Source organism: Corvus hawaiiensis, chromosome 18, assembly GCF_020740725.1.
Source record: "Corvus hawaiiensis isolate bCorHaw1 chromosome 18, bCorHaw1.pri.cur, whole genome shotgun sequence".
In the NCBI taxonomy this organism is placed as follows: Eukaryota; Metazoa; Chordata; class Aves; order Passeriformes; family Corvidae; genus Corvus; species Corvus hawaiiensis.
In genome coordinates, this window is record NC_063230.1 from 12,780,486 (window position 1) to 12,793,505 (window position 13,020).

Consider the following 13,020-nt stretch of genomic DNA (forward strand, 5'->3'; position numbering starts at 1 on the left):
GCGAGTGTTAACCTGCATGAGGGGCAGGACTAAAAGGAGAGGGAACAAAATTAAATGCACCTTCATGCTTCTGAAGTGCAGATAGGAATCATTTTCATATACATGAAGCAGCCACACAAATAAACAGCAATATTTTCACAACTCTACAGCTATTTTTTCCTCTTCTGTGGTTATTTCTACTCATTACCCCCAAATTCATTACATGTTTCACTTCTCTTGGGAACTACATATATAAGATAGAAAAGTATCAGCTTAAATTTGCAGATGGGGGATTCAAATTATTTCCATGGGATTTACATTAAGCCTAGAAGAGAATTGTGGTATCCTCATCCTACTTGATGTAACTCTCCATGCGGTGACACTGACAGGGATGCAGGTGTGTGTTTAGGGGGGATGGGCAGGCAGATAGACACACCAAGGGAAAAAAAAAAAAAAAAAAGGCAAAACTAAGGAAAAAGTGGAGGAAAAAGGCTATTCACCTAAAATGGTTTGTCTTTTTTCTGCAGCAGAAAGGTTGAACACGTTGTTATGGTCTCCTGGGTCAGTTTTGTAGTACGTCTCAATATCAATAGAGAACTTCTCCACAAAAGGACACGTGTACCTGAGAGCCAGAACAACACAGCTTAGAGTAAATCAGCCTCAAATCCCAGCCAGCCTGCTCATGTTTTCCTTCATATATGCTTAAAATACCAACTGCACAGGTTAAAGAGATTGTTCTTTAATAACTTCTGAAGACAGGAGCTCACCAGTTTTCAGCAAGGAGATAAATTTTGGGCCCACTACATAAAAAAGTTATGACACAGATACTGATACAAGGACACAGGAAATGCACCTGTGCAAGGAGGAAAGCTGCCTGGAACCTATGGCAGAATAAAATATGAACTAGTTCTGTGCACCACAGGGTTCCTGGCCAACTGATTGACTCATAGGCATTTCAAGAGAAGAGAGGAAAAACTGACTGGAGGTGAACTTTAATCACGTAAAAGTCAGGCAGCTCCATTATATTCAGTCACTGGCAACATTCCACACGCAAACACTGACTCCCCACCTTCCCAGGATTCATGTTACTTGCAGAGACCAGCTAAAACAGAACAAGGAAACTTTTCTAGATTCTTCATAAAAATCAAAATACCCATTAAAACCTTCCTATTATGAAAGATGACAGGAATATCAGATTTATAAATCCGAAAAAGAGCAAATGCTCTAAACCGGAGTAACTGGCACAAAGGTTATTTATTCCAGGGTATCTGAAGCCCTCCCTGACAAAATCAGCTGAAATGAGGAGGTCCCAGAGGGCTCCACAGAGCCTCTGGCTCTCTTCCCCTCTCAGGGTGAAAACCATAGGATGTAGTTTGTTATTTTCTAGTTAAATGACAGTTCCCAGAAAAGAAGTGCTGTGATTATTTATTTATTTATTAAAATTTTTCTTTCCCCTGTACAAATGCATCCTGTCTTCCCTGATGATATTCAGCATGACATGTTGTCATGTCACAATGTCACTGTGCACATTTATAATTTCCCTGAGCTTGCAGAGATGTGCAATGTTAAGCAGAACACACAGTGCAGGATACAAGACTAAATAAGAACCATTCACGATTCCCCAAGCGTTGACAGACAAAACAGCTCCACATTTTACAGCAACGAGCCACAAACTCTCAGGTAGGTGTGCAGTCAGCCCAGGCAAACTCCTGAGATCAAGCTCTGCACAGGAATTTTAGGATTTGACCCCAGTTGCTCTAAAGGATATTACTGGAGAGGGAAATGCCACTGCCAGAGAGCGACATCAAGCCCTCTCTTTAACAAACAGCTGTGGATGTTTTGCCCAGTTTTTACCTCGTCCTTGTGTAAGGATAAGCATTCCAGGACTCCTCTTCGACGCGCAGAGCTGCCTTGGGCAGTATGGAGCGGAACCAGCTGGGGATGTGCATCCCGATGTGGTAAACCTTGTGCGTGTACTGCCCGCTGCCCCCCGGGCCATCCACGTAGGGCCTATTCTCCAGGATCTCCACTCCGCTGCCTTCCCCACATGTCTCCTCTCTGCTCTTTTTCTGAAAGAGAAATATGTCACAAATACATCACAAAAATGTTCATTTCCCAGGGCATCGTACACAGACCGGGCTCTCAAAGCACGTGGACACTGGGGATGGTTTCTAGGACTCCTTTGAAGCAGAGCAGAGCTGTAGCAGCATCCCAGCACTAAGATTACCAAACCTACAGATTATAAAGGAAAAATGAGAGACTCACCTGGCTAACACAGAGATTTGATTTATTTGGGACCTCATGAACATTTCCATTTGGATGCTCAGTTTGAATAGAGATGCAATGACACCTCAACTCCTGTTCCTGTACCAGGTAACACATCGCACTCCAAACCTTGGCTCCCGCTGTGAACCACCCAAGAACACAAAAACCTTTTACACCAGCAGATGACACAGCCAAGGGGAGTTTGTCCAACTTGGCACATCCCTGTGGTGATGTGTCAGTGTGAAGAATCACACACACTCTTGGTGCAGCAGCATCTCAGGCTGGACACCAGGAAGAATTTCTTCAGTGGAAGAGTGGTCAGGCATTGGAGCCACCATCCCTGGAGGCACTCAAGAAATGACTGCATGTGGCACTCAGTGCTCTGGTTGAGCTGACAAGCTGGGAATTGGTCACAGGTTGGACTTGATGATCTCAGAGGTCTTTTCCAACCTCAATGATTCCATGATCACAGTTATAAAGACTATTCTATGACCTAAACCCACAGGATTTGGGGCTTTGTTGCATGTGATCTGGCCCAGCAGCAGCTCTCCAAGAACAGCTTGGAGACTATGCTCTGCTAATTAAGATATTTAGAAGAAACAACCCAAGTTTGCCAGAACGATCACTGCACCCCCTGGCAGCCTCTGCATTTTGGCTTATTTGTAGGACTGTCCTTCAGTGAGAAACCTGGCAAAAAATCCTCAATAAAAAAATACTAATTTCAGTGCTTCTAAGATGAGCTAGAGGCAAACCAAATATTTATTAATTTCTCACACATTTCAGCAGATTGGATGATGTATAACCTCCATCATTTCCAAACAACAGATTCATTCTGTTAGCATTTTGAGATTATTGTTTGTATTTGAGAGCACAGTACTTTGGAAATTAAGGGGAGAAAAAAGGAATTTCATACCAAGAATCAACTGTGAAATATAACACAATAACAATTCCTCATTTTTGGCATACAGACAATTCAAAGGATAACATGGTTTAACAGAAAATTTTTAATAAGATGCAAGAGATCAACTTCTTATCTTTTGAGGACAGGATGTTAAGCCAACAGAGCTGTTTAGAAGTAAATAGCCCTGTTTATAAAGAGCTCTCAAGTGATTTTACATTTACAGCTGTAACTGACAAACCTAAATAACTGACAATCTAAATAATCACTTTTTCCTGCCCCACAAACTACTGTAGAAAAAACCAGAAAAGTACTTTTTTATAGTTTATTTCTAACACTCGGCTGGCAGTTCATTAAAGCACACATCCTCTTCTAACAAATTACTGTCTTTCAGTTCTTATATAAGCACTGACCAAGTCCTGTACAAATATTTATGACAATAACATTAAATAATCTTGATGACCTCAAAATCTGGTTAATTCAAAGGTCTCAGAAAAGGCAGTAACCCAGCCAGCACAGTGCAAGTGTCAGACAATAACTGCACAGCATCTGCTCTGAAGAGTTGATACAAATTATAGAGATTTAGAGTTTTGTTATATGGCAGAAGCACATGGAAATCATAAGCAGGGGGAAGATGAGTTTTCTTCATGCAAAGTTATTCAAAACTCCCTTCTAGATTGCACAGTTACAGCAATTCCTGTCAATTCTGCAAGTCCTCATTTGGGACCAAAACCCACTGAGGAGTTTTAGTCACTATCACTCCCCACTTCACTTTTCCCCGTTCAGCCAGTTTTAACAGAAACCTCTTTGCATGAAGATGAGCTGCCTGGTTCTCACCCTGGAGAACCCACAGTACTGGTCAATTTTTGCTGTACATGAACAATTCCACCAGCAGCTTTTCCACACGACCTGGAACTGGTGATGCACTGATGGTGGGAGATGGGAGGGTGTCATTGTCCCAACACACTGTGAAAGAAGGAAGGAAGAAAGGAAAATCCAAGTTCACTGAGACTTTCTGTGAAAGTCAGTTCACGTCCCACTTCTGATTTGTGGTTATTTTATTCACTTCTGTGCAGCTGCAGCAGACTGCAAACCCTATTCTGGGAGCAGGGTGTGCTTCCTCCTCCAGCCTTTCCAGATGACCAACTTCAGCCCACAGCCTTTGTCACCCAGTTACAAACCTTAAGCAAATTTTGGTCCTTCACATTCCTCCTACTTGTCACTTATCTACATAAGATATGACAAGGGCAGCAAGAACATTTTCTCAGATGAATGTGAAATAAGAGCTGCAGCTCTGCTGACAAAAAAAAAAAAAAAAAAAAAAAATCAAAGATTATATCCCAAACTATCTTTAGAGCCAGGACTTTTGAGTCAGGCCAAATTTATACTCATAACACAACACACTGCTGGGAAGGATAGTACGATCAAAGAGAAACTCCCCAGGATAAACCCACACAAAGCTGCTTCCCAGCCCTCCAGGCTCTTGCACTTAGCAGCTGGCTTGTTGAGAAGACAACGAGCTGCAGGGAAGAGAAGAAGGGCCAAGAGTCAGGAGAGGCGGTGAACAGAGCAATTACTGACCAGTCAGAAAGACAAAGAGAAAATATGTTTCTCATATAATAAAAATAAAGACATCAGCCACATGCACTTGAGAGAGCAGGATGGTACTCCGGGCATAAGAGGTGCTGTGAAAGTGGAGCACTTCTGGGAATGAAGAGCAATTTGCTCTGCAGCCATTGCAGCCTCTTCATGCCACTGTGCCTGAGCTACAGCCTGGAGAGGGCTTGTTACAAGGAATTTGTCTGTAAACAACAATTAAAAAACAACCATCCATTAGGTAAACATTTGGCTTGAAAAGCGTGTGGCAGGCCCTCTCCCAGGAATATCTGCTGGAGGTGCTGATGTGCAGGCACTTTAGAGTCAGTCTTGAAGGTTTCCACCTCAGAGAGAAGTAGAGACTTTATTCAGCAGATTACCTGGGTCATTGCTACTTGCTACTGACAAAGCATCTTCCCCCTCTATAAATATCTGAGGAATGGTCCCCAACAAAACCAAAGAGTAGCTAAAAGCCTTTATATGCAGGTTATCTAACCTGTAATCACAGCAAACCATGTTATATTGTATTACAAGAGGAAATCCAGTCATCCCTTTACAAGCCCCTCTCTCCTGCTGATGACACTCCATGTTCTGCACAGCCCCATCAATAGCTTTTCAGGACAGATGGTGACACAGATCCCTTCTAGCTAAAGTAATAGCATTAAATTACTCATAACAGGGAACCCAGAGAAGCAGATGCACCATGATTAGCAAGAATGCCAGTTACTTAAAGGCTTCTATTAAAATAAATCTCTTGGCACAGCAACATAGCATGGGACACAGCACATGACCTCAGCATAACAATCACAGATGAATAATTCCCATGAACGTCGCTTAACCACTGGGCCAGCCTAACCCCATTTATCATCTGCCCTTCTCCACAGCAGTCAAACAGCTGCAAACAAAGCCTTCCACAGGCAGGTTCATCAGTTCTCAGATCTTCCATCTCCTTTCCCAGTTACAAATGTCTCCCCACCAGAGCACATCTTGCAAAGCCTTAGTCCAGCAAACAACCTCTCCCAGGTGAACAGAAGCAGGTAACTCAATGCAATTTGTTGTTTTTCTAGTGGGACAGAGTTTCATAAAGGAATGATGGTTGATGGCAACAGAAACTTCCACAACCCGAAGAGTCTCAGCACAGCTGGAGGACCAGCATTCCCAGAACAGGAATGCATAATGCTGGATAAAACAGTTAGGATGCAGCTTATTGCATCAGCTGGAGAAATACACAAGTCAGGCTGTGTAAATTAAGATTGCCTCGTAATGTTTTGCTTTTGGGGAATTAGATGAAAAACAGCCCCATCAACCAACTCAGAAGAACACCAAGAAGAATATTAATCCTAAACCAGAGTCCTCCTGCTGTTCCTGCCCTGGAATCCAGCACAAGCTGCTCACAGGCTCAGATCCACAAGCACAGAATCTCTGCAAAGCCGACAGCAGCATGGCAAACAGCTCAGCTGGTTTAGTTTCTCCTGAAGTTGTCTGGTTTTATTGTAACTACATTGAGCCCTGGAATGGTTCTGCAGAGAACAGTAAGGATGGGGTAGGCTGCACAGTGATAATGGGTGATCCGGGCATGTTTTAGCTTTCAAAAATAGATTATAGCTACAATCTCACCTTGTTTACCACTGATTATTGCCTATAGTACAACCTCTCAATCTAAATACGTGAGACAGTGATTACAAAAGGTTGGGATGCTTTAGCTTCCTGATGAAGTTCTTACTTCCTTTCAGCAGTGCAGTCACACAGTGCCACAGGACCCACGAGAGTTCTGATTTGAAACTACTCCAATTATGAAGACTGACAGCATCACGCTTGCAGACTATCATCCATGGGTAAGGAAGACACGAATCATTGTCTGGAAACAATAACCAGAAGATTTTTTTGGTGGTGTTTTTTTCCTCCAGCTCCCATTTGGAAACGGGGTATTTTGACAGTCTGGGCAAAACTCTTCTGGGAGAATGCATTAAAATAACACTGAACTCTCAGGATTTTTTTTAGCCCACTTAGACACAGATAGGGATACGAGAAGGTTCCAGCCGGCTGATGGTTTCAGTTAACAAGGACAGCAAAGACATCTCTGTAACCACAGAACAAGAACAAGACAGCAAATATCCCCAGAGGACCCTGCTAACATACTTGTTCATATTGTTGTGGCAAGGGAGACTGAGAAAACATTCTCTGTGACCAATTACTATTTTTTAATTGTTTTGGATGCTAAGGCTACCACAAACACCAGTTAAGTCCCCAGAAACAGATCCTTCCTTTGGGAACCAGAGAAAGCGTGAAGTGCCTCACACAATCCATCAGACCACAAAAATGCCTGAAGCTGCTCAGCAAGATGACTCCTGCCATCACTGGAGAGATCTTAAGACCTGTTTTCACTAACCAGACTTGTTCTGTTCAGTTTTAGAAAGGCAGTAAAAAGGCACCTAGGGTATAAACAAAATTTAGGCTGGGGGAGAGGAATAAACTCTTTGCTCTCAATCTCTTCCATATGCTCAGGGAAAAATAGTCCCAACTATCTCCAATTGGACATTATTTAGGCTGAGGGACATTTCACTCTTACAATTGATTTTCCAAGGTGGCATCTTCTTCACAGCACCAAGAGCCTTCCTTGCTGTACTCCAGCACTGCCCACCAGCCGTCCTCACTCCCACCCCAGGCACCATACACTGAGGAGGTACCAGTGACACTGTGACTGGGACCTTGCACATGGTAAACTTGAACAGAAAAGCTGGGAGAGGTTGTAAGGACAGCAGCCTGTTAGTCTCTGCCATGTAATTTGGTTTATTGTGGCAATATCAGCAGTCAAACACCACAAACAAACCAGCACAAAATATGACAGCACATTCCAGCCATAGGTCCAGAATTAAACAGCACCTAAAACCAGAAAGCCAATGAGGGACACACTAGGAAACACCAAAAAGTCCTGGAACTAATGCTTGATTTGTTCTTAACAGGTTTTGCCAGCGCAGGATTGCTGCACACGGGTAACATGTCCAGTGAGGGTGTGCCTGCTCAGGGTGTACCCACTCTGCCTGTGCTGCGGAATGACTCAGCTCTGTGTTCTGTTAACCACTCCTTCACGAGCATTTGAGCTGACATCTAATTCATTATGAGCAATCTGCTTTCACCACCAGCAACCTTCTGCCTGCTGATGCAGATATCTGATAGACCAGGCCCCATTCATGGTCACTATTTACTGCAGGTAATCAAAACCTAGGTCTTGAGCTATGAAAACAAAATGCTGGGTTATCCTAAAAGTACAGTAGTTTCATACTTTCCACGTTGTTATTTTGTTTTCTTTTCAAAACGTGCACATCAAAGACCTGAAATGCTCGATTAAAATCATATCACCATAACCAGGGCAAAACCTGAGCAAACAGCTTTGTTCAGAGTGAAAGAAGGGAGCGGAGCAGAGGAGATGGAACTATTCCATTCTTAGACAAACCAAGATGCAGAACTTCTCATCATACCAAAACCAACATAATTTTATCAGTGCACAACATGTTCTCAAAGCAAACAGGAAGTTACAGCAATTAAATTAAAAATAAAAATCACCCTTACTGTTATTTATGCAGGAGAGTGCTGAAGTATAACAGCACACACGACTTCTGGCTGTCAAAGGTTTTCATGCTCCAGTCAAAACAGCTGAGTTCTCTCACATTAAAGACGATGGAATCAACAAAAGAGCACCATTTTGAAGAAGGAAAAAGTAACTTGAAGGCACAGAGCTGCTGGCAGGGCTACAACCAGTACCCAGATCTCTGAATCCCCATTTCAGCATCCTAACCATCTTGTGACAGTGTTCTTTGCAGGGCTGGAGTAGGGATCTTTATCAAAATACAGCAAAACAGTCCTCAAACAGGGAAGCTTCTCTACTCCTGCTTTGCAGGAGTTGAGCACAGTCTTAAGGGTTATATTAGAAAGACAATCTGAAAGACAGGCAGGGGCTTACCTTTAACAATGGGATCCCTGCTATGACAAGGATGGTTTTAACAGAACTTTTGAGCCTGCATTTTGTAAGGTCTAATCAGAAACAATTACATCAAGTCAGGCTGGCAGTCCCTCAGCTACAAAACTGCTGGAGGACAGCAAGGGACAAGTTTTGCTCTTGTCCCTCAAAGCAATCACTCTGTCTCGTTGTGCACAGTTAAGTCAATGGGAAAACAAGTCCAACCATAACAGGATTCCCCACTCTCCTCATTACACTATTCCTGCCCTTCTGGAAGCTGTGGACACCACAGGACTGTGTTTTTGTTTACACCATGAGCACCACGTTATGCATGCAGGCAACTTTAAACTGCATCCTGTGTTTCCATGGCAACGGGAGGGGCTGCATCAGCAATCCCCTGGATTTAATTTGGGCCATCCTCACTTGGGCTTCAGCTGCACAGCAATCCTTGCAGGGAACAGCAAACCAGTGATGTCACCAGTAACCATGGTGCCCACAGCTGAGTCTCCCCAGTGCCCTTTGTGCTCTAACATGCATCCTTCATGCGTGACAATTGCTTTAATCCAATTAATGCTGTTAAAAAAAAAAAAAACACCACAACAAAAAACCATGTAGGGCCATGTCAATACTTACTTCGGGAAGGAAGGTTAGTTTGAGTCAACAAGATAACGATCAGAACATGAGGCTTTACAATAGCACTTTGAGCCTCATCGCTCCAAACACACAGGAATGACCTGAAACCCAGGGGAGAGGGGAAAGAAATCTGTTCCTCATCAACGGCTTCATTAATAAAGGCAAAAGAGCAGCTGTTTTAAACATCCCCCTTCTAGGTTTGCTCAATGGCTGGGCAATATGCAGTGCTTTGTTCCAGCCAGGCACTGCACTGTCCCCAAACACTGATGCCTCAACAGCTGAACGTGACTTCTGATAGTAACCATAAAGTAGTTACCATCTACCTTTCCCAATCCAGCACTGATCAGCTGTAACTTCCAGGACCTTTTGGGTCCTTCCCAGCTCTGCAGAGAGATGCCACCTGATCACTCCTGCTCTGGCAGGGATTTTATGGGGGGAATCTTCCCTCAAGTTTACTAAGCAAGAATTGGGACTACCACACAGGCCTGTAACCACTCTCTACGCTGCTTCCAAGGAGACGTCAAGCACACAAGGAGATGTCACCCAAGAAGGGTCTTCGTGTGAGGGAGAGGCACATGGAGAGCTGCACCAGCCAAGCTGGGCGTGCAGGAGGCCCTGAGGAAGGGACCACTCTCACCCAGGCACACACACATTACCTGTGCTGCATCTGCAGCACCAGCACTCCTGGATGCTTCTCTTGTAATGGAACACATTTTTTATTTTTTTAAAAAGCCCTAAAAGCTGAAGGCAGCCTGGGCTGTCAGTGTCATGTCCCACGAGGCAGAGCAGAAACACGAGCAACATCACTTTGTACAAGCGTTGTAGGCACTGCATTATTTAGAATCAGGGCTAGATATTAATGAAGCTGCTTGTACAAAACCAGGATATTTTGGGGACAATCAATTGTGCAGGGTTATAAAAAATTTACAGCGTTAAGAGAACCTTTCTCATGGCCACTCATTAATCACTTCGCCTTACAAAGATGCCCAGTCATACTCCTTTAGAGCCAGGGCTGGATGCGCCAGAGGCACATGAATTAGGGATCACTTTATTATGGAGATACCTCAAACTTGTTTACCCCACATGCCCCATCTTTCAAAATGTCTACTGCACTTCCAGCTCAGTATTTCATCTACTCTAAGTATTTCCTTGCGCATCTTTAAACTGATTTTTCACTGCATTAACTATTCCACAGACACTGTCTGTAAGAATTACTGTTCCTGGTTTAAAGGGAGGCAAAGCAAGTTGTCCATTACTATACTGTGAGTCAGAGACAAGATTTCAACTTGGGATGCTCTGGATCAATTCTAATCCTCTGACTACATCCCTTATACTTTAGGAACCCAATGCAGTTGTTTACTAACAATGGGCTGTGTGCTAAAATACTGCAGGACTGGCTTAAAGAAATCCCCAGAGTCTTCCTGATACTTAATTCATTACTTGGCTTCAGGTATTTGAAAAAATGAGAACCTAATCCCGGTCAACATTTTAGTCCTTCTTTCATAAGAATATAAAAATACAGAAGGAAAATGATTTTTGACAGTCAGCAAGCTCAGTAGGATTGGCAGTGCTGCATCCTACATTAAAATCAGTGCAAATCTGAAATTTAAAATTGTCTGTGTTATAACATTATCTCAGCTTCATTCACCTTTGTTAAGAGAAAAAGAGCACATGTGAACTGTCAAGGCAACAAGTTCACTACCATAAAATCAATCTTTTTTGGAATATCGTATGGAAACACAGACAATATAAGACAAAACAAGAAAAAAGTAGATGTAAAGGTGTTTTCTCCTTCTGTATGTTTTCCCAAAGTGATAAGCTGTATGGGTGTCACTGTCACCTGCGCAAATGAGACCCCAGGTCTGCTCCCACCAAACCTAACTGTACCACCCACCCTTGTCCTCAAAACTAAACATCTGCAAGTGCCTTACTTTCCTCCTCCAGAAGGATGAAAATCCTCATGATCACAAAGAAAAGGTTATGAAAACCAGAGGAAGAAGAGAGAATACAGGAGCCACAGGTTTTAAGGCTGCAGCACAGCAATCAGGGGAAAAGCTTCAAACCAGGTTTTGCTTTTAGACTTGTGAGCCTTCCAGGGTCTCTGGAGCCATCAGCAGCATCACCTGCTTTAAAACTGAAGCATGAATGTCTGTCTGTGCAGATGGCCAAGGCATCTGCATGCAGAACAAAAATAATCAGCCATCCAGTTCTTCAGTGTCCAGCAATGAAGGGTTAATTTGCCTTCCCCTACTCAATGAGTCCTTCACCATCTGCTGAGCCTGCTGGCAACTGCCAAGTGGAGCTGAGGGTTTAAGGGACACGACTTGTGCACCTGGGTATCACGACAGGGCCTCAAGAATTACCACCACCACCAAGTAGAGTTTTAAGTCTGTTCTCCAAGATGCTTCCTGAGAGCTACATGGAAATGAAGGGGAAAATAGGACAGTCCAGGTGCCTGGAAACTGAGACGATGGACAAACCATGATCCTCCAGAAAGGAGGAAGTGACTCAGAATACTCCATCAGCAGTCAGAACAGGAGAGTACAGCACACTGCAGATGTTTGGAACACACTTTGATTTTTCAGGGAAGGCAATAAATGCAAAGCCCTGCAGGACTGTAGAGGAGAGGCTCATGTTAAAACATGAGGGAAGCCCTCAATTCCCTGGATCCTGCCTGAGTTCAGCAGGCAGTGTTGAGCAGATGGGTTATCATCCAGGAAGTGCCTCAAACAGGGCCAGAGGCCTTTCCCAGTCATGGACCCTCAAAGTGATGAACGACAAAGTATTAACGCTACTAACTGGGAAGGATGACGCTGCACCTTAAAATAAGTCCCATCCTCAAAAGGTAATCACTAGGTCCAGCAGAAGAATATTTTTAAAGCAACTATTTTTGGAGGAAGGTCACAAATACCCAGAGAAATCTGTGTGGACAAAATGAGGACCAGAGTTATTTACAACAGACAAGAAAGCTGAGCACACTGATATAAAAATAAGTTTTAATAACAAGAGGAATTCTCTTGTCTTATGAAAGGGTCAGAAGGGCAGCAGTCTCTCGGAATCTCATGGCATATGGAAGCACTGTAATGAACATTATTAAGATGATAAAAGGACTGACCTTTGGCTAATAACATCCTGACAAATGCATTCAGGGCTCGTATTCCAAGCTTTTATGAAACAGAGACTTTACGCTAATGTGTGCATTGTTTCTGGGGTGAGGAGCAGGCGTACAGAAAGGAAGGCTCCCTGAACACACAAGGAAAGGATGCCAGTGTTCCAGGAAAGGATTGCTGTTGACACAAAAATATGCAGGACTCAGGAGGGGAAGAATTAAGAGACCCTTTAATAAGATCTCTCTAATGTGTAACACAGATCCCTTTGTGCCCAACAGGATTCACCTCGCAGAGACTGAAATAACACACACGCACTGGATGTGATGTGCAGGCTCTGAGAAGACATCCAGGACAGAGTCCTTGGCTCAAAACTTCTGCAGGAAAAAACAAGTTCCTACAGACGGTTACAGTTGTTCCCCCCATAAACAGTTTGTGCTTCATGGAACTCATTCCAGTGCTCATCTCCAGTTCCTCTCTGCTTACTTTAGGGCAGGAGCCTGCAGCTTCCCCAGATCAAACCACAGCTCTCCCACTTCCATGGACAGCTATCGAGTTCATTGAGAAATCTCTCACCCTTGGAA

At 43.5% G+C, this 13,020-nt stretch overlaps 1 protein-coding gene across 6 annotated transcripts in view; it reads right to left on the minus strand.

Moving 5' to 3' along the window:
* PITPNM2 (phosphatidylinositol transfer protein membrane associated 2) overlaps positions 1-13,020 on the minus strand; it is a 126,519-nt gene that overhangs the window by 46,846 nt on the left and 66,653 nt on the right. For all 6 annotated transcript variants that reach the window (XM_048323253.1, XM_048323254.1, XM_048323257.1 and 3 more), the window contains exons 4-5: positions 1,834-2,048; positions 480-601 (exon numbers count right to left, since the gene is read on the minus strand). In XM_048323253.1, the coding sequence (XP_048179210.1) occupies positions 480-601; positions 1,834-2,048 (337 nt within the window). The remainder of the gene's footprint in view (positions 1-479; positions 602-1,833; positions 2,049-13,020) is intronic.